General features: G+C 39.5%; 1 protein-coding gene across 3 annotated transcripts; it reads left to right on the top strand.

Moving 5' to 3' along the window:
• The first annotated feature begins 1,977 nt into the window (after positions 1-1,977).
• LOC119907239 lies at positions 1,978-16,135 on the top strand. Of its 3 annotated transcripts, XM_038724976.1 has the most exons (11): positions 1,978-2,247; positions 3,358-3,593; positions 3,681-3,761; positions 4,124-4,333; positions 4,425-4,502; positions 4,892-5,025; positions 9,375-9,541; positions 10,278-10,322; positions 12,579-12,700; positions 12,799-12,912; positions 15,868-16,135. In XM_038724976.1, the coding sequence occupies exons 6-11, from the start codon at positions 4,991-4,993 to the stop codon at positions 16,054-16,056; spliced, it is 672 nt and encodes a 223-aa protein (XP_038580904.1). In that variant the 5' UTR covers positions 1,978-2,247; positions 3,358-3,593; positions 3,681-3,761; positions 4,124-4,333; positions 4,425-4,502; positions 4,892-4,990; the 3' UTR covers positions 16,057-16,135. The 3 variants fall into 3 exon arrangements, 2 of the variants coding, with proteins under 2 accessions (XP_038580904.1, XP_038580903.1); XM_038724975.1 differs by lacking the exon at positions 1,978-2,247 and having other exon boundaries at positions 2,257-3,593; XR_005445083.1 differs by lacking the exons at positions 1,978-2,247; positions 3,358-3,593; positions 12,799-12,912; positions 15,868-16,135 and having other exon boundaries at positions 3,612-3,761.
• The last annotated feature ends 10,197 nt before the right edge of the window (positions 16,136-26,332 follow it).

Raw genomic sequence — 26,332 nt, 5'->3', positions numbered from 1 at the left:
GGTGATGATGATATGATATGAGTAACCATTTGCATTTTTATTGACAGAATATGACAGAATATATTTACATGCTATACTATATACCATTGTGTACTTAGTGCACCTTCTCTGGTATTAAACTGTCCAATTGTTGTCTTATGGCTCTCCGCTCCCATTGGAAGTGAAGTTTTCAAGGCCAGAGGTTGAGGGAACAGGGAGTTTTCCTGCAATAAATTTTATTTGTGCTCTGCTCAGGGCCAGATGTCTGATTTTGCCCTAGGTGGTAGACGGCTGACCCAGCTGAATCTTTTTTTGTGTACTCCTCTGTTTCTATCTTCCTTTAATAAATACCAAAAGACAAGTGTTTGCTGTAACTTCTTAATTGTTCAATTCTGCTCCGGGAAATATACAATTTCCACAACAATACCAAGGTAGGTATAACTATATTCAGTGATATGATTATTTATCATAACATTTGTTAAATTGGTATTTGTTCTCCTGATATCTGGGGCGTATTTGAAATATCAAGACATATTTACTGGTAGGGTCCAGTTCTGACAGTGCTTTTCAACTATGTATAGCTGTACTGAAGTCCTTGTTCAGTAGGAGACAGTAGAACAAGGTCATCAACCTAAAACAGAGACTTCAGCTCTCTATCTGTCTGTCTATCTAATTGTTTTTTCTAGTGTTTGGATTTTTTTATCTGCATAATTCATTGATTTGACAAATTAGATTTATTGGTATGTCTTCGTACAGATTTTCAGATTGCTCTCCAGATGTCACCATTTTGAATGGGAATTGAGTGTGGTTGTTTTGTGTTGAAGTTGTTCCACTAGTCTCATAGTCCTAGATTGATTTTGATTAATGAAGTTCTCAATAACAAGTTTCAGGTGGGTGTAATTTTGTTTATTGTTACTTGTGGTAACAAATGGTCTTTTCTGTCTGGGGCCCATCAGTATGATTAAAGAGAGGATGGCTGTCTGAGGGTCCATGTTAGTGATGTGTGATATCACTTAATTCCTATATGATCCAATACCACGTAATACCCAGGCTGGTACCACTTTTTACATATTTTATTTCTAGTTTAATGTGACCTCCCTTTCCCGTTTCTGTTTATGAGAGAAATAAGGAGTAGGCTGTAGCCTTACCAATTCAAAATAACAGCTGCATAATGACAAGACATCAAACTATTGTCATATTCTTTAATTATAATAAAAATATCTTGCTCAGAACTGCTGCTTCATAACATAATAATATTATTGTGACAGACTTAATCTCAGATGTTTAGCGAAGTTTGCGGTGTTGCCAAAGTATTTCACTGTCTTTGCACACAGATCACACAGAGCAACATTATTACCTTCACAGCTAAAATACAGCCAGACGTGACTGCTTTTACCATCAGCCGGAGTCAGTATTCAATCACAGGAAATGTATATCATGTGATCTTAAAAATGTATTAAATCAAGGAGTTCAGCATCAATTACAAGCTCTGCAGTAGCTTGGAGAGTGACCCAGCCCGATGGCCACTCTGTCTCTATGTACATCAAACAAAGCTTATATAGGATATGTTTAGGTCTCTGTTAGGTACCATAGAAGGGTTTGAGTCTGCAAAGTAAAAGGTCAAACCCATAGAAGGGTACAGTACTATCTTGAGGTAACAAAACAAGGGGTTAGAGGTCAAATTCTATAGAAGGGTTCAGTCCCTACATAACCACCAATCACTGCTCTCCCCGTAGAAGGTCACTGACCCTCTGTCCTGCTGCTACAGTGCTATTTTGAGCTGTTATGAGTCAAACGCACAAATATTGGCTACTACACTTCAAAGACGCTCCGTCACAGAGCCACGACTTTGACAGGCGGAAGGAAAAGTAGTTCCTATCAACCGAGTATAATTAAACCATCCTGGTGACAGTAAGACACTTATAATAAAACACACACTCACTCCAATTGACTGAGTTTAGATATCGATCCTTTTATATGATTATCGATCCTAGAGCAGGAAACGTTGGTATCAGAAATATCGATCCTTTAGGATCGATCCGCATATCACTAGTCCATGTCAATACTCATACACTAGACCCAAGAGCCAGTACCTTTTCAATAGATTGCCTTTTAATCAACGTTAAGCTGTATTTTGTTGGCAATAATTTATACCGATTTTACATTAACACCCTATTGATTTATCAAACATATTAAATAAGCGAGTTCTCCACGTGAATGCCTTTGTACATCAACGGGAAATGAAACGGTAGGATTAGGTTATATAAGGTGAGCAACAGAAAACAATGCTCTTACACTCAACGGTCATCCCACACTCGGTTTCTGGTAACGTTACAGAAAACATACTAGCCGGTGTTCTGTCGATTTTGTGTCTTCAAGCAAAAACCATAAATCAAAAAATATTTGCGTGCTTAATTTAGCTAAAACAAAGTTTCTGAAATGTGAGCATTTAATGCTTGTTAAGTTAACTTTACATAATAACTAACGTTTAACTTACCGGTAAGTAACGTTGGACTGTTGGTTGGACAAGCACATCTTCACTCTGATGGGAAGTTAACGTTAACGTTAGTCATGGAGAGATTTCTCGATAAAAAGCAATTGTTGTGGCTAATTAGCTAACGCTACAGCCCTAGCTAGAAAGATTACTAACTAACTAAGCTAACGCTAGCTAAATCTAGACAAAACCCATTACTACAGCAAGTGTTTTATCCTCTGTTAGGGATTTTGCATTGATTAAGAGGCTCAGCTGTATTATAGTTATTGGGATATTTATGAAGTGGTCCCGTTGAAAACTGTTAATACTAAAAACTGTAACGTTAGTTTAAAAACATTTTATTGATTGGGAACATTTTTAGGTTTTTGAAAGGCTGATGAGAAGAGAGATTTCTGTCAACCTCATTCAAATGCTTTTTTACTTGTTAAAGGTGAAGTTTCCTAAAATGGTCAGTAATTTGTTGCAGTCTGTTTAGTCTAACGTTAGATGTTCATCTTTCTCATTTTAACTTACATCCATAGCAGACTACAATAACTACAGATTATGGAAATAGTCTCTGCTGTACATTTTACCAATTACTGTTTTATTACTAATTAATTCATTATGGAAGATACAAAAACTAAACCTAATGTGTCACCACCCAATACTAGTTTTGATATTATGAATTAAACAGTATTTTCTGTTTATCTGTCTTAAGATCTGTCTGTCAATACTGTTTATTAGCTATAGTAATAGTAGTCAAGTAACAACAAATAAGTACAGTAAGGTCAAGAAATGTATTTCTGAATAGTGATGGTAAATTGGAAATTGTATACAACGAGAGTGTTTAAATGTATCAGAAAAACTTAGTAGACATTTTTGTGTGTGTCTTTGTGTCTGTGTAGAACCATTTCTACCCAGGCTCGCTGAACTCAAGCATGGATGCAGAGGCCTTGTTGGACTTGGCAAAACCAGCCACACGTATTCACTCTGTATCGCATGCACAGGTATTCTATACTAGAAACTGAATTCGGTACCATCTTTGTAGAGCGTCTCCTCTCGCATTTGTTCCAATATTTCCTGCCTTCAAAGGTAATATTGTTGGACACGCCCATCTGGGAGCTATGCCCCTACTGAAAACGTGAGTGTGACTAGTGTAATGAAGTTTCCACATTGGCAACTATAACTGTGAATTGGTTTCTTGAGTTTCTTTACTGTTTTGTTCCAGCAATATCCATCCTGGCATCTGTGAAGAGGAGAGAAGGCAAAGAAAAGCTTGAACCCAAAATACTGCCTAAAATGAAGCTTTGTAAGTCAAATCAGATATACTGTACTAGCTACACATTTTGTTATGTAGATGTTTTATGTGCAGTATTACATTTACTCGTACAGCTTAGGCTTAGGTTCCCATGTAGGAAGATTTTATTTTATTTCTTTATTTTATTTGTGTGGCGGTTAAGAAAAATATCATGAGGGTACATTTGGTTTGCTGGAAATCCGCTAGGCTACTACTGTTCTGTTGACCTCATCCACTGGTTTCTTAATTTGGAAAGCTTGTTTGTCGCCGTTTATATTATTGTTCACTGAGTGGATACTTGATAAAACACTGCAGATGATTATAATCAAATTCATTTTCACAAATTAAGCATAAACAATAATTATGTTTCATAGCCCCCAGGCAAACTTCGAAAGACATGGAGAAAAATGATGGAACAGAGTTGGTAGAAAAAGGATTGAATAACATTTACAAAGAAAATGAAAGAAAGAGGCCCAGCAACATGTTTGAAAAATCACTGGAGGACACACGGGGCCATAAAAGGCAGCGGCTCACCTCCAAACAAGACGCATCTGAAGGAAGTGGAGGAAAACCGAAGGATAAAGGTATCTAAATGTCATATTTAAGTTTGTGGATGATTTTTCTCTGTTTCTGTGAAAATGGCTCAGTCTGTGGTTGTCTATGGCTCTCTTACAGTGTCTTTTAATGTGAACCCCCAACAAGGAGATCACTTGTGGCAGTATCTTCAGAGGGAGAGCCACGAGCCTGTGGTTGGTCAGTGTCTTTAAAAACAATATCCAAGTCTGAAGTCTAATTTCAACTGAAAAATATCCACATTAAATTAAAGAGTCTTTATCATATATTGTAGAAAACGTGGCCTGTTACTGTCCACTGGTAATGTTATTGTAATGCTGATTGGACCATATTAACTCCAAACGTTAAAGTTAAATTTGATATTAATTGTTGGGTGGCTGGTTTAAAATGTTTATAAAGAATTAGCGGTTTAATTTTAGAAAACAAAACTTTTAGTTATTGTATTTTGATTCCTTATAACAGTTTATTAATTGTTTTAAGGGTTGTTTTACATGTGCTTCATTTATTCTTAAAGGATTTCTGTGACCATTTCTAGCCAGATTGAAGATTGATATCAATATGTCTTGTAGGTTTAAGTGCTCTCATTGAATGCCATTGTGATCAGCGTGACTCCATCTACTTCTGCGAGTGCTGCTCTCTGAAGATCCTAGAGAAGGACATCGTCAGCCATGTTACTGGATCATACCACCAGAAGGTGTATCTGGTAATCAGTAAATTTATGTAAATAGGTTTGGCATGGCATGTACATAGAAAGACTTATTGGTCAATGTAATCCTCCATCCTGGCCAAGATCCCTTAGTAGAGCCACTACACTGTAAGAAATGGGGGATAGTTGTTAATACTCTCAGACCCTATGGTAGTCTGTTAAGCAGTGCAGTATCACTCACTACAGTGCCTTGAGCACTGTTATGCATCCAGGGAAAATTTTATTTAGATACACTGTAAGTAGTACAAAAACATTAAAAGCCTTACATATCGATCTGATTCTAAGCTTGATTGTAAAATAAAATCTCTGGAGAGATGGAAGACAAGACCATTTCTAAAAATTGCTGGATATATAGGCAATCAGTCAGGATGCAGGTGTCCAGTGTGATGCAAGCATTATATTATATTACATTACATTTAATCATTTTGTTTTATCCAAAGTGATTTGAGAAAAAACATACAAGCATCAGTAAAGTAACAATACATACATAGTTAGAGCAGCAATAATACTAGCAAGACCTAATAACGCATAAGACATCAATGGGATAGATACAGTATCTCACAAAAGTGAGACCACTCCTCACATTTTTGTAAATATTTGATTATATCTTTTCATGTGACAACACTGAAGAAATTACACTTTGCTACAATGTATAGTAGTGAGTATACAGCTTGTTTAACAGTGTAAATTTGCTGTCCCCTCAAAATTACGCATCACACAGCCATTAATGTCTAAACCACTGGCAACAAAAGTGAAAAAAGAGATACTGTGCCAAGGGAAGCAATAAGAGTTAACAAATAGTGCAATAAATACTAGCGAGATAGTGTAAAGAGATAGAGGAGAAAGAGCACAGGAAGTGCATGTTAGAGGTTAGGGGTCAGCATAAGAGAAAGTGTTATCAGAAGAGATGAGTTTTCAAGAGCCCTGCTCTGATGGCATGTGGTAGCTCGTTCCACCATCGTGGTGTCACAGATGAGAACAGCCGGGACTGAGATTGCTGTGTGTAGGGATGGCTGCGCCAGACAGCATTCGTTGGAAGAGCGCAATGGCCTAGAAGGAACGTACGACTGTATTATACAGTTTAGGGAGATGGGTACAGACCCAGTAGTCACTCTGTATGCAAGTATTAGTGACTTGAATTTGTTTCGGGGGGCATGGGTGGCCAGTGGAGGTCACTGAGTAATGGGGTGACATGATTCCTTTTGGGCTGATCAAAAACAAGACGTACCACAGAGTTCTGGACCATTTGTAGGGGTTTTACCGCACAAGCTGGGAGACTTGCTTGGAGGACATTGCAGTAGTCGAGGCGAGGTCTAACAGCAGGGACAGGTAGAGTTGCGTATTGTCTGCAGTGGTAGGGGAAACCATGCGAGCGAATGATCTGCCCCAATGAGAAGGGGTAAATTGAGAAGAGAAGGGACCCTAAAATCAAGCCTTAGGGTACACCTGTGGAGAGGCAGTAAGAGGAGGACAATTGTCCTTGCCAAGACACATTGTAGTACAGGGCTATTCAGTTACAAATTTAATTCGGCCAGATTTTAAAACTAGGACATGGAGATGGACTGGACATTTTCTCACAAGTTGGGATGGGTATCATTAGGATTTTATTGATACATTCTTGTAGATACTCCTTATCGGTATGGTTCTTTATTGATACTCTTATTGGTTCTTTTTCACTATTGTCTTTAAAGACATTGCACGTACTAAAGACTAAAATACACGTTTAAGAGAAATATAAAATAAGTAAAATAGAATAAAATAAAAGGGATAAAATAAAGTCAAATAAGATCGGGAAAGGCTCTCCTATAAAAGTATATTTTAAGAAGGGACTTAAAAGAGTTCACTGACTCAGCTGACCTGATTTCCTCAGGCAGGCTGTTCCAGAGCCTTGGGGCCCTGACAGCAAATGCTCTGTCCCCTTTAGTTGTCAGTCGAGACTCTGGAACAGACAACAGACCTCTGCCCGAGGATCTCAAGGTACATGCTGGTGTGTATGGGACTAAAAGGTCAGAAATATAACAAGGCGAGAGGCCCCCCCTTGCAACTTCCTCAAACTTAACAGTGACAAAACCGAGGATCTCCTAATTGGCACAAAATCCACTTTGACTAAATCTGACAGTTTTTCTCTTACCATTGACAACTCCACAGTTCCCCCCCTCCCCTCAGGTCAAGAGTCTGGCTGTGATCCTCGACAAAATCCTCAATAAATCCCTTTTCTGAAAACACATCTTTTTAAATTGGCATATCCCACGTGATCACTCTTTCTCAATCTTTGTTTCCAGTTGTTTTGTACCCTGATTTTATGCACTGTGACTATAGTTATAGTTAGTATTTTATCGATTATTGCTGTACTGTTTTATTATGTTTTGTAAGGTGACCTTGAGTGTTCAGAAAGGCACATTATTAGAGATCGATGCAATATAGTTTTATTGTCAAAACAAGACAAAACCCGAGTAAGACTTAGACCGTCAAGGCACACTGAAAAACATGGTACACTGTCTCCTCCTACATCAGGTGGGGGTCTCATCGTAGCCTTCTGATGGTTCTACTAGTGTAATTTTATTCCTGTCAGTCCCCTCAGGCTCCACCCAATGGTCATTTTGAGCATTGCTCCCATAATATTTTACTCCCTTATGTTCTGGTTCCCAGGGGCGTTTCCAGGCTCTTGAAACATCGGGGGCTTAGCCCAGCCCAGAAATCGTTTATGTTTTTACCCCCCACCCCCCATTGCTGTCTACCCAAAGTGTGTTTATAAAGAAACAGTAAATGATATATATGTTGCCTACATTTATTATGATTTTTATAATTACTACTGATAATAACCCCCTGAAGATTTTGAACATTAAACACTTAATTTCCTGAATTCTGGAGACATTTTCTGCACCAATTTATGGTGGAAATGTCTTTAGTTTTATAAAGGGAAGGACAAAATATAGGTGGCAGGTGATAATTCAGAATATGAAAATATAATAGAATGTAATGCAGTAATCAGTAGCTTATTCTTGTTTTTAGTTTATATCTATAAATCAGTTATTTTCGCGCAGTTGAAATTATAATTTTTTTGACCCACAACACAAGAAACAGCTTGAGCAGAGGGGGAGGGAGTGGGGGCTAGTAAGAGATGTAATTAGGCCAGCCTAATGTCATTATTGGTTTATGCTTTAATGGACGATTCCATTTTTTATATAAATAAATTTTTTGACTTGTAGCCTATTCGATGAGACAAGCGCACTGCTCTTCACCAGAGAAAGAAAACCGGAACTGAAAACACTTCAGATGGAAATATCACCACAATTCCACAGAAATGTTCACTTTTAATGTGCAGCTCACAGCCACTTTAGAGTGAATGCAGCATCCTGGAGACAGTGAAACGGCAGCACACAGAGTGTCAGGTGTCTGTGTTGCGGTCAGGTGTCATGATATTGACTCACTACTTTGTGGCGACTGTCAACCGTTTGTGTTAATACACTGACTAGACACTGACCGGCAACATTTATATTTAAATTAAAATTGATTACAATTTTGCTAGAGACAATTCAGAAGTTGCGGACAAGCCCTGAAGCTGTGAGCATTTCGCGCTCTCTCTTTCTCTCTCTCTCGCAGGCAGGCTGAGTAACGGTGTGGGTCACGTTACATGAACTTCAAACAAAATGTTGCAGTATTATTGCGAGTAGCCTCCGCTCTTTCCCTTAGCTCTTATCCGCTGCATATTAACATGGAAAATATTTTTGTTGCTGTTGTTGAGGGCTACAGTCAAAAACCTAGCGACGCCGTTGCTGGTTCCCATGTTTTTCCTTAGAAACATTATGCTACCTTTATTGTTACCTGCACCTCATTAACCACATTGTTAGCAGGAGTTTATTCCGGGGACACATATATTTTTAGACATTGTATGTACTTTAATACACTAGTAGAACACTCAAACCACGTTCCTAAGACCGACATCTTCCCCAATACTAATCAGCATGCAGTGTGCATCTATCCACTTTTCTATGGCATTTGATTGCTTGTCTTGCTTTTGTTTATCTACTTCTCCCATACACTGCATCCAACGTAGTCTGCCGAAGCCTACCTACACTGCTTGTTGGGTGGGTGATTTGATTATTCAGAGCCAGTGAGCAATGGACTTTCAAAATAATAACAATAAAAACTGCGTTAACTTGCGATAAAATAATTGTCTGCGTTAATTAATTAACGTGTTAATGCAATAATAACGCGTTGTGCGTGCCCAGCCCTAATAATAATACAACACTAGTTCTACCACCTTCTACCATGTTCGTTCATATACAACAGATGGACTGTTTTGTAGAAGTAATGCCTTCTCTTGTGTATGTTTCTGATATTAGGGTTTACAGAAACTGCCATGGAATAACCAGAGGAAGACAATCAGACAACAGGCTACATTGGTTGGAAAGGACAAGGGAAATTGAAACGTTGACACTTACATTTGAGGAACAACATACAAGCATCAACAGAGTATCAAATACAGATCTACAACTGACAATACATACTGGTAAGAGCAGCAATAAATACTAGTAAGAGCTCATAGTTCATATCACATCAGTGGGGTAAATACCTAGGGAAGGAAGTAAGAGTTAACAAAAAGTGGAATCAAAACTAAAAAGTGCAATCAATAATAGATAATTGTCAGGGATAGAAGAAGAAGAGCACAGAAAGTGCATGTTAGAGGTTAGGAGTTAGAGGTGTTATAAGAGGAAGTGTTCTTGGAAGAGATGAGTTTTCAAGAGCTTCTTGGAGTTAGAGAGGGACGCCCCTGCTCTGATGGTGTGTGGTAGCTCGTTCCACCATCGTGGTGTCACAGATGAGAACAGCCGGGACTGGGATTGCTTTGTGTGAAGGGATGGCAGAGCCAGTCTGTGTTCGTTGGAGGAGCGTAGCGGCCGAGAAGGAACGTAAGTTTGTATTATGGAGTTTAGGTAGATGGGTGCAGACCCAGTAGTCACTCTGTATGCAAGCATTAGTGACTTGAATTTGATTCTGGAGGCCACGGGGAGCCAGTGGAGGTCACTGAGTAATGGAGTGACATGAGTCCTTTTGGGCTGATCAAAAACCAGACGCGCTGCTGCGTTCTGAACCATTTGTAAGGGTTTCACTGTACATCTTTCCTTAAATGTGTGTCCCTTTTTGGAAAGATTGTATTCTTTTGTCCTTAGTGGTTTTTATTTACAGGTGAATCTGAACATTTTTACAGTGTGGTTTTTCGTCTGTATTTTCCATTATCTACACAGCCATACAGACAGTGAAGGCACTTCATGTTCAGCAGGGCAAAGTTGGTAAGTATTTTGTACAGATACTAATGCTGGGCAACAATTAAGTTTTTTAATTGCGATTAATTGTAGGATTTTCTTTCTCTTTCTTGTGATGCATAAAATTGAATAGTGAATTCTAAAGTAGTGTATTGCGCACTTTTAATTTAAATGTACTGCTGTATACACAAAAGTGCAACAACATGGGCAAACACTTAAAACAAATAATGTGCTTTTTACCAGTATTCCCTTTACACAGTTGCAATAAAATATTTCTTGTAAATCTCAACTTTAACATTAATGTAATAAAATAAAATATAGAACCAAAGCTATTTAACACTCCCAGGGCATTACCTTTTATTTAGCTTGTTCAAACAAGTTACGATCAGAGTCCAGTTTTCTTGGGTTTTTTTCTGAACAGGTATCGGAGCAGCATAAAGAGTCTATGTTCAATCAGTAGCCAGTTACCCTGTTAGAGTGGTTGAGCAAGCGGGTGCGTTCTTGTGCTCGACTTTTAAATTCTAAATCAAATTCATCCTCAGCACTGCTCCATGTAAATAGTTTATTTCTGTTTACCTTTTAATGATTATTGTATTACTGTTTATTGTCTGACATTTAACAGAAGGGAGTTGCAAACAGCCTGTTGTAAAATGACAATGAAATTACCTTGAATCCTTGAGTATATATACATCCAGTGGGGAGAACAAGTATTTGATACACTGCTGATTTTGCAGGTTTTCCTACTTACAAAGCATGTAGAGGTCTGTAATTTTTATTTTAGGTACACTTCAACTGTGAGAGACGGAATCTAAAACAAAAATCCAGAAAATCACATTGTAAGATTTTTAAATAATTAATTTGCATTTTATTGCATGACATAAGTATTTGATCACCTACCAGCCAGTAAGAATTCCGGCTCTCACAGACCTGGTAGTTCTTCTTTAAGAAGCCCACCTGTCCACACACTCAATCAAACAGACTCCAACCTCTCCACAATGGCCAAGACCAGAGAGCTATGTAAGGACATCAGGGATAAAATTGTAGACCTGCACAAGGCTGGGATGGTCTACAGGACAATAGGCAAGCAGCTTGGTGCGAAGGCAACAACTGTTGCCGCAATTATTAGAAAATGGAAGAAGTTCAAGATGACGGTCAGTCTCCCTCGGTCTGGGGCTCCATGCAAGATCTCACCTTGTGGGGCATCAATGATCATGAGGAAGGTGAGGGATCAGCCCAGAACTACACGGCAGGACTTGGGCAATGACCTGAAGAGAGCTGGGACCACAGTCTCAAAGAAAACCATTAGTAACACACTACACCGTCATGGATTAAAATCCTGCAGCGCCCCCTGCTCAAGCCAGCGCATGTCCAGGCCCGTCTGAAGTTTGCCATTGACCATCTGGATGATCCAGAGGAGGAATGGGAGAAAGTCATGTGGTCTGATGAGACAAAAATAGAGCTTTATGGTCTAAACTCCACTTGCTGTGTTTGGAGGAAGAATAAGGATGAGTACAACCCCAAGAACACCATACCAGCCGTGAAGCATGGAGGTGGAAAAATCATTTTTTGGGGATGCTTTTCTGCAAAGGGGACAGGACGGCTGCGCCGTATTGAGGGATGGATGGATGGGGCCATGTATCCCGAGATCTTGGCCAACAACCTCCTTCCCTCAGTAAGAGCATTGAAGATGGGTCGTGTCTGGGTCTTCCAGCATGACAACGACCCGAAACACATAGCCAGGGCAATTAAGAAGTGGCTCCGTAACAAGCATCTCAAGGTCCTGGAGTGGCCTAGCCAGTCTCCAGACCTGAACCCAATAGAAAATCTTTGGAGGGAGCTGAAAGTCCGTATTGCCCAGTGACAGCCCCGAAACATGAAGGATCTGGAGGTCTGTATGGAGGAGTGGGCCAAAATCCCTGTTGCAGTGTGTGCAAACCTGGTCGAGAACTACAGGAAATGTATGATCTCTGTAATTGCAAACAAAGGTTTCTGTACCAAATATTAAGTTCTGCTTTTCTGTTGTATGAAATACTTATGTCATGCGATAAAATGCAAAGTAATTATTTAAAAATCATACAATGTGATTTTCTGGATTTTGGTTTTAGATTCCATCTCTCACAGTTTAAGTGTACCTATGATAAAAATTACAGACCTCTACATGCTTTGTAAGTAGGAAAACCTGCAAAATCAGCAGTGTATCAAATACTTGTTCTCCCCACTGTAGATATGAATTGGTCTCTGTTGATTTTATCAAAGGTTTGCATTGTTGTCTTTACTTTATAGGCTTAAACCAGCTGATTGTAGTGTCATGTGAAGGAAAGCAACAAGTCTACTGTCAGCTGTGTTCTGTGAAGTTGAACAGTTCCAGGCACCCACTTGGGTTTGAGCACAAGTATAACTATGTGGTGCGTACTTGACAAGTCTTGTTGTAGAAAATGCAGGAAGCTTGTAAAACAGGGCAGTATTACAAACCTTTACTGTGTGCTCTTAATGTTCGTTCTAGAAAAAGCTGTACCCTTGGTGGACTGCCAAGCCATTGGACGTGGAGAGCAAATTGGACAAGATGGTAGCCAACTTGGCTGATGTAGAGAAAGATGTAGGATCCTGCTCCGCACAGGTGACCCTGACCCAAAAATGATGTCTGTGTTTTAATCTGATTTATTGGTGTGATGCCACATGTCAAAAAAAGTCCACTTCAAGAAGTAAGCCATGAAGCCATTTTAATAAAAACAAAGAAGAATTTAATTCAGGCAAAGACAATATACTAGATTGTTGTTGCATAACCACATTGTTTTTAATACAAACCGTTGGTCTTCAGTGCAATGATCAATATAAATATTTTAGACTGTTCTTTGATGATAAGCTTATTTAAATTGATGAGGGATTGTTGTGTAAAAAATTCAGATAAAAAAGCCAGATAAAAAATCTTGAACTTTTACCAAGATGTTTATTATCAACAGACAACAGAAATAAACACCAGTTAGAATATTAAAGTTTCATTGGAGAGGGTCAGAGATCGATGCAAGAGCCCCATTCTGTCACCAGAACAGAGACCTAAGTCGACATGAAACCATGTAACAACTGACTTTCAACTTCTTTTGGACCTCCTTTTATGGCTCTGTTTCTAAGCGTTACATAATCTTTTGGCTCTCTTCCCTACTGCACCTCGATCTGTGGAAAGTCCCACATATTTGGGTGTCTCTCTTTTCTCATCATTTTCAGCATTTAGTGGATTTTTATTTTACTGGAAAGTCCCAGATATTCTAGTTTCTTATCATTTGCTTTTTAACGATTCGTAAGCGTTGATAGACGTCGGCCTTTGTTCACATACTTGCCTGCGTACTTTTCGTGTACCTGGAGGATTAAACCTGAATCCACTAGGGGGCAGACCAGGACCGGGTCATCCATCACCGACACCGGATTATCTTCTTTGACAACTTCTGAATTTGCACATCGTAAATAAACCAAACATAGCAACACTAGAGCAGGTTGTGATTTTAACGAGACATAACGAATTTGGTAATTGCGGACTAGCTCCAGGAGTTTTATTGTAAACATCCCACCATAAATCTCCTTCTTTAATCTAGACTATAACATTAATGCTCTAAGAATTTACACATCAGGATACTCATATTTGTATTGCTTTAATTAAATGTGTAACTTTTTTTATTGCCTGTGTATGAAAAGTAGGGCTGTGTGATACGACTAAAATCTCAAAAGCCGATATAGAACATTTTTTGTAAATTCAATGACAACAACATAGCAAGTAATGTATCTAATGTTAGCTAGGTTGTGGGTTAGCAAACTGTCAGCTACTTCAAGGGCTTGACAATAACGGTGGCCCGATGGCCCGGGGCCAGTAAAAAGTAACTCGGGACAGTTGAACTAGCAGCTCGGGCCAGGGCAGAAACATTAGTATTTAAAAATAAATAAATAAGAAACTCAACATCCTGCAGTTGCTTTGCAGCTCATGGTGCGCACCGTTGTCCAATCCAGAACTGTAGTGACGTGACGAGTGGTTGTCGAATGTTATTTCTCTAATTTCAATCAAGCGGCAACCCCTGGGTCTGAAAGTGAAACCATGCAAACGGAACCTAAACCTGCATTCTCTCTAACGGCCAGCAGGGGGCGAGTCCGATGGTTGCAGAAAGAAGTCCGCTTCCATTAGCAATAAGGGTAAAATGTAAAATGTATGTGCATCTTTTCAGCTGATTTATTACCTCAGTAAACACTTTCATAATGAGTTTACAGTCTCAGTCGCAAGTCTTTTTCAACACAGCATGATGTTCATTGAGAAATTATGGTGCTATTTAGGGGCAAATAGACGATAATGCAGCATATGCTATTGGGCGGGGCTACCATGGCGACCTGTAAATTAGGATAGAGGCGACATTTTTTATTAAATGGCTGTCAGCAGGAGAGACATGTTTGACTTTTGTTAGTATGTTTAGTTTTAAAAGTAAATTGTTAACCTTTTCATTTTTTATAATTTAACTGTAATTACATTTTAGTTTTTTTATATCCAGGATGTATTTAATAACCGATTATAAATGTTAACAGTATAACAGGTGGCTGATGAGGTGCAAGTGCGGGTTGTTGGCTGGGCTCAGGAGCGGAGGGAGAGGGAGAGAGGAGGAGAACACAGGGAGGCAGGCAGAGCAAAACAATGGGAGAAATAAAGCGAAAAAAAGTAAACCAGGACACTCACCATCAGCCGGGCTGTCCCCACAACAGTTTGCTTTGTAACATTCAATTTAGATTTACTGTATTGTTGTTTTACCGGTACTCAGGTACACAGCTTCTCAGTTGCTGTAAGTTATATGCTCCACAGAATATACAATAATGCAAGGAACAGATATGTTAAGGTGGAAGGCCCATTTAGTAAGTTACAGTAACCTTACTTACTGGGGTCTAACTGTTATACTAAAGTAAGAGTGCAACAATCTCATTTATAATATTCAGTCTAGCTCGCTAACCATTTTCGTTTTCATTTAATACAGATATCTGTGCTGACTTCGCTGAGCCTCTCCAATGAAAGATACACAAATAGTTATTGAAAAGCCGGCAAGTGAGCCAACGCTGACATATTATGTCAGCTAAATCCAGTCAGTGTAACATTATCATGTAACAAGCATGGATTAGTTAAGCGTCAAGCTGATGAACATGCAACGTTGCACTGGGAGCATGTGAAGCTCTCTCCGTTGTGTCGGACTCTGTTTGGCTCACTCATGACTTAGGGCTTGCCCTCAAGAACGTGCTTGGATAGGTAGTGGTTGCAATCTAAAACAGCACTGCTATTTGCCGCTGAAAACTAATAATTGAATATGTTGCAATGGACAAGATGTTCTGTATCTTAGTTAAATGCAGTGTATTAAGTTACTGGGCATTGGTTATGGGGTATATGTGAGTAAAACCAGTTTGAGAAGTATCCAGAGAAGCCAGAAAGTTTGCTGCAGCAACTGGTAGACATGTGTTTAAACAAATACATGAGAACATACATCATGGAAATGTGTTTAACGAAGTAGCATGTTATGGTTTTAACATTGTGTGCCTGTTTCTGTCTTTCTGCTAGACAATGGAAGTGAACATTGATGAGTACAACGAGCTGAATGGTCTTCCAGACAACAAAGGTAAAGATATTCTAATACCCTTCACAAATCTACTGCTACGTGGCTTACAAGGTGAAAAGATTACAAAGAACCGTCCGTCTCTATTTGTTGAGTTGTTCAGCCATGTTAGCAGTGGGGTCAGAGGGGACTGAGAGAGAAATTATCCAGTCAAAATAACAATACTGCAGATTTGTTTTATAAATGTGGAGAAAATCATAATTCTCTTTTTATTCTCAGCTCTAGAAACAGAACGAGTCGCAGGTCTCATCCTCCACAACTGATGCTGCAGAGGTTTTGAGACAGCGTGTTGCCATTGCTAGTCCATGTGAAATTTCAAGCCCAGATGATGGTAAATTCAATTGTCGTTTCTTAGCACCAAGTTTGAGAAACTTTATATTGTTATTATTTATATTGTTGCCCTAGAGATATTTTCTGACTCTTTATTTTTGTTAAGTTGAGAAAATCATGATTTGTCTGTGACATTAGAAAACCAGTGAATGAGACACAGAAGTATGGAATTACAGTACACCAATTACCAATTTTGTCTCTCAGGGACTTCCATGCCACAGAATGAAATGGCAGGACCTTCTACTGATAACCAATCAGAGCATGAGAACAAATATGAGCCCCAGACGCCAGGTGAGAGCCCACATACTCACACGCAAGATTTGCTCCAGACTTATATGTCCATTTCATGAGATATGTTTTCAGACACTACCTTATTGGTAAAATAAGATAAAAACAATTCACAGTCATCATTACTTCCAGCTGAGGCACAAGGAGGGGTTGGGTTTACCAGCTGATCCACAGTCTTAAACAGAAACCTGGGATTGTGTTTATGTGTAGTAATGAGTTCAGAAAAATAGTGTGTTCTCGCATCCTTAACCATGTTATTGTAGTTAATTAATAAATCCTTCAGACTGAGGTAATGGACTTGGAGACTGGATTTTTTCTATCTGCGCTCTGCTTTCCTGCATTCCCTTTTTAGGCTGCGAATGCTGTCATTTATCCAGGGTGGCTTACTAGCTTTAGACGTAGGCCTAACTTTAGAGGAGCAGTAATATTTAGTGACGATAAACAGATATGATTGAAGTGATCGACCAGATTGTTGGTGTTGGAATCAGACAGGTGTTGGCTTTGGCTCTGAAAGAATGCGCAAAACTTTGAAACACTTGTTGAGGCAGGCGAATTGCAGCTAAAAACAATACATCTATGGTCAGATATGGTCATGTCCACTAATTCCACAGAGGAAATGCTGACACCCAGGGTAAAAACCAAGTCCAGTGTATGACCATGGTTATGTGTTTGCCCTTTGACATGTTGTTTGAAGTTAAAAGAAGTGGCCATATTTAAAAAGTCAGTTGCATTAACATTGTTGGGGTCATCAACATGAATATTAAAATCGCCACAAAGAACAATTCTGTCATAATTTAAAACCAGAGTAGATAAAAATTCAGGAAGTTCTGATAAAAATCCTCCAGGCGGTTTTGGGGGGCGATAAATTATAACAAATATGATAGGTTGCAGCCCTCCAAGTTTAAGAGTGAGAACTTCAATGGAGTTAAATTCATCACAGCGTACTTGATGACATTTAAAATATTTCCTGTACACGCTCACTAGCCCACCACCACGACCACTGACCCTCGGTTGACTAAAACAATCATATTGAGGCGGACACAGTTCAGCTAGCTGTCTATAGTCTTTCATTTGCAACCAGGATTCAGTTAGTTGTCCTAATCCTTAAGAGATTACTAATATTTCTGTGTGGGATATTCACATTTCGGTTTACTGGTCTATGCGTGATGATGACAGGAAAAGAAGTCTTTGGAACAGCGCTGGGAGCAGACGGCTTTACATGCCAGCAGGTGGAGACAGTTGTTTGTGGCAGTAAGGCAGAGATCTGTCCAGTGAGCGGTGGTGTGTCCAGGTGTGCTGCATGAATGATTAGTCATTCACGTAAGTCATGTGTGGACCGCACCACATGCTGTATGTGAGCATCTAACATTTCTGAGCCCCGTTTGTTTGGGTGAAGTCCGTCTGTCTTAAAAAGAGACATTCTTTGCCAGAAAATATTAAAGTTATCGACAGAACACACGATGAGCCCTGCAGGCGGACCAAGGAGGCCAAGGAGTCTACTGAAGCGGCCAGCACCGCGACCAACTGTGGGAATGGGACCAGAGATAAAAACTCTGGTCTCTGATAAAAACTTTCCGCACTGCTTTAAAAAGTTAAAAAGACGGTTAAAATCTGATTTTGTCAGCTCAGACTGCTGAAGAGCTGTGTCATTTGTTCCGACATGGACTATCACTCTTGTGATGGAGGACGGGAGCGACGGCATTAGGTCCTGGAGTTTTTTTAAAATGTCAGCCGTGGTGGCACCGGGGAAGCAGTAAGTGGTAGCGTTAAAGAAACGGATGTTTCTGGTTATGGAGTCACCAATTATTAGTGTGGTTGGGGAGAAAAGGGGACGAGGAGATGCCGGTTGTTGGGTTCCAGAGCAGGACTGAGCAGAATCTGCTTCAACACTGTGTGCGGACTGAGGATGGAGTGTGTGAGCTGCCGAGTGTTGTGTTGGAGTAGCAGTAACAGACCTGAGAGAAGGGCTACCTGACGGTGCAGGGTAGAGACGGCCTCCGGAGCGTCTGAGCACAGCCTCCTTCAGGATCCTACGTAGGGAAGTGGAGGTTTTTGACCGGGATGACGGCCGCCAATCAGGCCCAGTGGCAGACCGGCGGCCCAGCCAATCACTGTTTGCCGCCAGTGCAGGAGGTGTAGCCACTGGAGAAGATGCAACAGTGTCGGCCAGCACTGTCTGCCAAAAGAGATCCGTATCAGGGAGACTCGAAGCCGCAGGTGCATCCGCTGGATGGACCGGAGTGTCGTCAGACAGGGCTGCATAGTGGTTGGAGAGGCGGATGTGCGGAGGAGAGGCAGCCCCTTCCGAGCCTCTCTTGCTCGGGTTGACTGATGCTTCGGAGTCGAGCAAGAGGAAAGCCCTGGAAGGGATAGAGGGGTCCCATAGCACGGTGTCCTGGATGTTGGCGGTTGCGCTAAGAGAAACAATCTGTTTGGCTTGTACTGAAGCCACATCCATAAAGCCAGTCAGCAGGGAATCTTTCTCTTTGAGTTCCTCTGAAAGTTGTCGGATGTCTTCCATAAGGTCAGCAATCTTCTTGTTCGCTTTCTTAAGGAGTGTGCAGTCCTCATGGGGCAGAGTTATCTCGGCTAGCGTAACGTTAGTCGCCGGAGCTTTGTTGTGGTAAGTAGCGTTGATAGCTTTTTTCGGTCATCTAGCTTAAAATCTGTGTCGGATGACTAAAATAGAGAAAATAATAATAAATAAAATGATGATTAACATATTTACAGCTGGACTAATACAAGTTCTCTGCTCTTCTTAGACAAATTTGAACAGCAGAGAGTTGAGTCTGATGTGGAGTCTCAGGTTGAAGCGTTACCGTGCTGCACTGTGTGCTGGGTAAAATCATTAACGTTAGTTGCGCATTGATTTTATTAAAGTTTAGTTGTGGCAGTCACTCGATCAACAGCTGTCTGTCTGTGCCGAACAGCGAGAACCACACGTCTCCGTTGTGTTCACCGCACAGACGGTCCGGAGCTGCACTTCTGCATTTCCGAGTTCCGCCTTTTTCGTTCCGTCAGCATTATGTGATCAATTAACCTCTAGATAATCGATTATTGACATTTGTGAATCGATTCATAATCGTCCAAGTCCGCATCGCGATGCATCTAAAAAACTGTTATTTTCCACACCCCTACTAACAATGTCTTATTTTGTCTTTGCAGTCTCTTTATTGGTGGTATGTGTGTCGTCTCCTTCTGCATCATTACTCATTTACACTAATCCATAATCTCTCTGCTTTAGTTATTTTGCATGGCTGTCAACAGGCGAAAAAACTCAGGGCAGTCACTTGTCCACATACTTGAAGGTGCGGGGACTGGAAAATGAACCAGTAATAGGTGGGTGTTTCCATCCTCACACAGCAGACCCTTTTATGTAATGTCATAAAAACACACATATGTGAAAGACGGTGTGTCCTCATCAGGTCTGGGCTCTATTTGGGAGTGTCGAGGGATAACTCGGAAAGCATTCTTCTTGTGTGAGAGCTGCAAGGTTATGCTCCCAGCGGGACTCATCTGTGCCCACGTCATCAGCATTGAGCACAAGTTGTCATACACAGTGAGTGGAGTCTTAATAATGTATTGAAAACCTCTAAACAACAAAAGTATTTCATGTTTGCTCCCACGGTATTTTATGAGATAATATGCATATCTTTCAGCTGAGGCAGGACCCCAAATTAATGTCGCTTTGGCGGGATGATGAGCACCAAGAGAACATACTTTTAGATAATTTATTAAACATTGTTGACAAACTCTCAGACCGCGAAGGCTTGGACAAGACCGAGGCGCAGGTAACCTATTGGGCCCATGTATTGTGTATGTTATCTGAAATGTCCTTGGGGCAATTTGAGCAAGATGTGGTTAAAGATAATTCTAAACATATTTGTTGTCTTCTTGATAAGTTCAGAAAGTAATTATGTTGGACAACCTATTTAACCTTTATTTGCCAACAAAAACAAGTTAATGTACAAAGTGGAAATACACATCCATAATGCTAATTGTTAACCTGTGTTTTCTCTTTCAAAGTGTGTAATGCTGGGAAACGAGTTGTATGAGTATCTTCAGAAAGCTTCATTCAGTGAAGGTAGCAGTAAGCTTAAAAGGCTACAGAGTTTATGATCCATGGGAGTGTACAGTGTGTAGTATCAACTGTGCTCTTTGCTTTTCATAGCTTTAGAAATTGTAAAAGACATCTGGAAAGAACAGAGACTGAACGTCCTCTTTCCAACCCCTTCACAACCAAAAGGTGAGTCCCATTAGTCCAGTCACAGGGTCATGTTTTGTCATTCTTATACACAACTAAAGTGACTAATAAAGGCAGAATGTGGGTCTGAGCAATGAGTTTTTATTATTTCTGTTGCACAGACCAGCAGCCTGATGGCCAACAGAGTCTAGAGGAATCTCTTCACTATAATAATACACTGATGGAGAGAAGTTACGTTTTGAGTTAACATATATTTTATTTACATAGTTTACAGCTGACACATTACAGTGATTTACTTTTAAATGTCAGGATGCCTTCTGTGTTTTCTGCATTTCAAATACTTAAATTGCTTGTTTTTGTCTTCATCCAAAAGGTCTAGATTGCAATTTAAGAATTTGTGTGTGAGTGTGTGTGTAAGAGAGAGAAATGTGTGTGTGAATGTAGTTTTTGTTTTACTTTTTCATTATGGAGAATACTGAGGCTTGATGATGACAATGTCAACACAAAGTTTAATTTCATTAAACAACCTGACCTAAATATACGCCAAGATTGTGTCTGTCCTTTTGTCCTTAAATCTGTGTCTTTCTGCTTTTGACATTTTATAACTTTACAGTAATTGCATTTACTTACCTACATACTTAGCATTGCACTACCTAAAATTGTTGGACTCACAGTTAAAAAAAAGGATAAAGATTGATGTAGCAGAACCAGAGATACTGTCTTTATTATTCCACACATTCTTGCAAGCTCAGGCGGCGCCTTTGTAATGCTCCTGTCTATTTCGAAAAAATAATGTATTTTCTTCAAGCAAAAGCGTATTTCACTAATTTTGTGGTATAAAGTTCACACAATATACTGAGCAGCAGATTAAAACACAACCTGCAAACAGAATTTGATGTGTAAAATCGATGGAACCCCTTTAACACACAGCAGGATGAATCACAAACGTAGAGGAAATGATTTTGATGAATAACAGTCTCCCTTTATTACTTCCTGATCAAGGTTGTTTAGGTCATGATGCATTTAAGGGAAAATAAACTTAGACTGTGATTTGGAGCATCCACGTGAGGTGAAAAATGCAAATCACTTTGCTGATTTCAATCCTTTAGTTGAGTTCATCAAAATAACCGACCATATAGTGTGTGCATATTGGATGATTGCATCTCTAATCAAATTAATAGTAAATCAGTCAGAAATGATATCATCGTTCATCGCTATAAAGTTAACATAGGCTGTTTTTGTTTTATTTCATGTGGATTTTATCCAAAACCAGATTGGTGGTGTTGTGTAAGAATGTGTGATCTCTTCAGTATACTATATTCTTTGTTATTCAGAATGTATCATCTTTTCAATATATTACGTGCTATGTTATTCAGAAACTTGTCTAAGCATGTAACACCTATAGTTAGATCTGTGTGTTTGAACTTTGATCTGCACTCTGCACTCCACACTATTCTGTGGGAAAGGGTAAAGCCATGCAACTAGAGTGTATTGGAAACATAAAGTCTCATTGGTATTCTGTGAGAAAACAGATAAGATCAAGTACCCAGAATGTGTGTAATCCCTGGACCGTAAAGGCTGTGTAGGGTAAAGCAAGGATGTATAGCTATAGGGGACACATTAAACTTAAAAAAAAACAGGACCTACATACTAGAAAAAAACTGCAAAAACATACTCTATTAGCTTTCTTCTTTTGTCAATAACTGCGTAGTCAAAAACTTCACTGGAGACGGTCAAGAGTCAGTGCAAAAGAGTTTATTCCAATAAAGGACAAGTAAACCCGAGTAACATCTCTGCAGGTCTCAGGATGGAACTGAACTGGTGGTCAGCAAACATCGCTTTATATTTACCTTAACCTCCACCTTCCAGTGTGGACGTTACACCTTGTCTCCGCCTATGGTGTTTGCTGACCACGCCCTTCCAATGGTGAATTTCTTATCCTCTGCTGCTATCTAGTGGCCATTTTTATATACTGTTTTACCAATTTAACCCTTTCACTAATGTCAAAGTTAAAGTTATAATTTATCCTTCTTTATATTTTTAACATTACTGGACTAGAAATTCACCAATATGTTTCAACTTCAGTCTCAGCGTATAAACTTTAACAGGCATAATTTGACACCATTAAAACTCAAACACTTACAATTGGATTTTTTAAAAGAATTAATAAGGAATAACATAATTGATAAATGTATAACATGATTCAACATCAAACATGAGTATGCAGCGCCGTGTCTCATACAAAGCTTAGTTTCTTACAGTACAAAGCTTAGTTTCTTACAGTCAACATCATTCACATCATCATTCTTGGCCACAGTGTGACATGATCTCATTCTTGGCATCCGTGACTTGCAGCAGGTGCCTTACTTCTATTGTGTATGCTATGGTAGGCTAGGTTTTGCATATTCTGCCTGAACAGTTTCTCTGCTCATGTAGGGCACAGGTTCATGAATAACACAAAGAATAAAATCCTTTAAGTCTTAAGAATAAAATACTAGTTGACTTAAGCACTTAGTCAAACCTTACATTGAAAGAATGACATTAGTGGTCAACACCTTTACCCAGTGAGACCACAGTCATTCTCCCAATGGCTACACTAAATGCACTTCTGAGTAATAACAGCACCTCTAGGATATCAAAATAAAGTTTTAGATAAAACACAGCACACCAACAAAGTAAACAAAGGAATTATTATTCAACACTATGCCTAAACTATGTCTGTTTGCACGCTGTTTACCAGGTTGACTCAGAAACCATTTATCTGCAACAGTTGTCATCATGATTGTTGTTTTTCAGTGAACTTTTGACCAGGAACTATCTGGACAGTTTCCCAAGAAATTTACATTGTACATCATATTTCACATGGTTAAAATAAAAAATAAAACTGAGTTATCACTGTATGAATTCACATGTGTTTGGAGGTTAATCCCTTTCTGCTTCATATAGACACATCTTCTTGGACTAATTTGTCACCTAGGCCATAGAGGCCAAAGTTTTCTATGTGACATCATGTCAGCCAGACAAACCAAATCAGCCACATTTTTTACCTACCAAGAAAGTTACATCATTAAAATAAAGAGAAATTGGTTATTACCAGCCACCCTATATTCTGATCATTTTGGTAATGTGGTGTCCGAACAATAATGCTGCGATGATGTGTTGAGAAGAAATCTGCTTGACACTGTTCTGGATCATAAAAGTTTATTAAATCAAGGAGTTCAGTATCAATTACAAGTGACCCAGCCCGATGACCACTCTGTCTCTCTGTACATCAAACAAAGCTTATATAGGATATGTGTACCATAGAAGGGTACAGTACTATTCTGAGGTAACAAAGCAAGGGGTTAGAGGTCAAATTCTATAGAAGGACTGACTGGTTCTGACGAAGTGTCATTCCTTACACTTAAATGAACTGGGAGAAAACGAGGGGCTTTGTGAAGGAAGCCTTGGATGGGCTGGATTTAAAAAATCAGGTCAATTACAATCATAAATCTTTAAATTGATCAAAACAATCTACCTGGTTTTATTTATCAAAATTTAAAAACATTCAAAGCCTATACACTCAGATGGAAGAAAATAAAAATGTTGACAAGAAGTCTAAGCAATAAGGGAAAAGATGACATGAGATGAGATTTTTTTGTCTCTCAAGGGAAAATTTTATTTACAGTAGTGGGCAAAACCACAAATACAAGAGCCAAGAGGACATGGTACAATAATCACCACAGTTACAGCAAACAACTAAATAAAAAAGACGCAGCTTAAAAGTGTCAAAGTGACATTGTAATTACTCCTAGAGTCAGTTGTTTATAGAATATACAACAATGATTGTGTAGAATAACTTTTGTTATCAGCAGGGTTAGTTAGTGTTAGGCTTATTTTTTGGTTCTTGTCCAATTACTCTCTCCCCCTCCTAATAAGGAGCCAGGCATATTCGGCATAATCAGAACATAATGGAAGTAAGGGTTTAGCTCTCTTGCACAATCTTCTGGCACTACATACAAGCCAGGATGTTCATATAAGGACCATTGCCCAGCCAAATAATGTTGTTTATCTTAAGAGTGTTTCCACATATTTTCCAAGCACTTATGAGCCTTTGTGGTGTCCGAACAATAATGCTGCGATGATGTGTTGAGAAGAAATCCGCTTGACACTGTTCTTGATCATAAACGTTTATTACATCAAGGAGTTCAGCATCAATTACACGTTCTGCAGCAGCTTGGAGAGTGACCCAGCCCGATAACCACTCTGTCCCTCTGTACATCAAACACAGCTTATATAGGACATGTTTAGGTATCTGCTAAATACCATATAAGGGTCAGAGTCTGCAAACTAAGGCTCCAATCCATATAAGAGCAAAGTTCTATAGGATAAGTGTAGACATCAGATAAGGGTCTGAGCCTCCACGTGACCACTGACCTCTGAACTCCCCTTAAAGGTCACTAATCCTCTATCCAGCTGCTACAGTGCTATGTTAAACTGTTATGCGTCAAATGCACATATGTTATACACCACACCTTCTTACCAAGCACTTGGGAGTTGCTCAATAACTCATCAGAAATAAAACTCAGAGAGGTAAAGCTCACATTTCAGGACACAGACCAGTAAGCTCTTTCCAAGGCATGGGCCCCCTTTTGCATTTTTCTTGACCTCTGGTTGTACACCATTAGCTTCTATGCAAACAGGTCTTGTTTTGTAAAAAGATTTATGACTCCCTTATCTTAGCTCACAGGTCAGGTTGGTCACAGTCTGTGGTCTTGTCTCTTCTCGCAGAACTTCACTCACAGAGCGTAGAGTGTCACCTCAGAGTTCAGTATTTCACATAGATCTGACAAGGGTTGGCATGCTTATACAAGTTCATATATTGAATGAATGATACATTTTGAACAACATAAAATGTAATAATAATGACATTCTTACACAACAACTTCTTGATGCTGAAGATCACTTTGTTCACATTTATTCATTTAGCAAACACTTTTATCCAAACCAACTTACAATTGCTATACATGTCAGAGGTTGCTCCAGTTGCTCTGGAGCAACTAGGGCCTAAGTGTCTTGCTCAGGGACACATTGGTGCATGGGTAACAGTGGGGAATTGAACCCAGTTCTCTCACACCAAAAGCATGCGTCTTATCCATTGGGGCATCACCACCCCATCCTGTTCACTCATTTGGTATTTTGTTAATTGTCTGTCTGGTGTCTGTTCTGTGTCTAAAATCTGGTGTTTGTACACAGGTGTTTGTTGGAAACAAAGAGTGTGGCCCTCATCCCGCCACATAACACTATTCCAGCCGTTCCAGACATGATTTGTGTGTCAGGTAATGTTAGTGACACTGACATTCAGCTTACTCTCTAGTTCATAAAGATATCTTGTTGTGATGTTAGCTATAGTAGCAGGAGAGTTGTGAGTATTGCTGTCTGGAGCTGGTGTGCTGCTCTGGGACGTCCCATCCTCTCTGCATGTTAGCTTTGCAGCAGCAACTTTAACAACAGTTTACTAAGCCACAACTTGGCTAAAGTAAGTTATGTTACTTGCTGTGTTGTTGTTTGCTTTATGTCATGGTATTTTTCATGGTGTTGGATTTTTC

This window comes from Micropterus salmoides, unplaced genomic scaffold (assembly GCF_014851395.1).
Source record: "Micropterus salmoides isolate LMB-PRFRI ecotype aquatic unplaced genomic scaffold, ASM1485139v1 Ms_hic_scaffold_17, whole genome shotgun sequence".
Taxonomy (NCBI): domain Eukaryota; kingdom Metazoa; phylum Chordata; class Actinopteri; order Centrarchiformes; family Centrarchidae; genus Micropterus; species Micropterus salmoides.
Note: the sequence above shows the minus strand (reverse complement) of the source record. Positions and strands in the feature narration are given on the sequence as shown.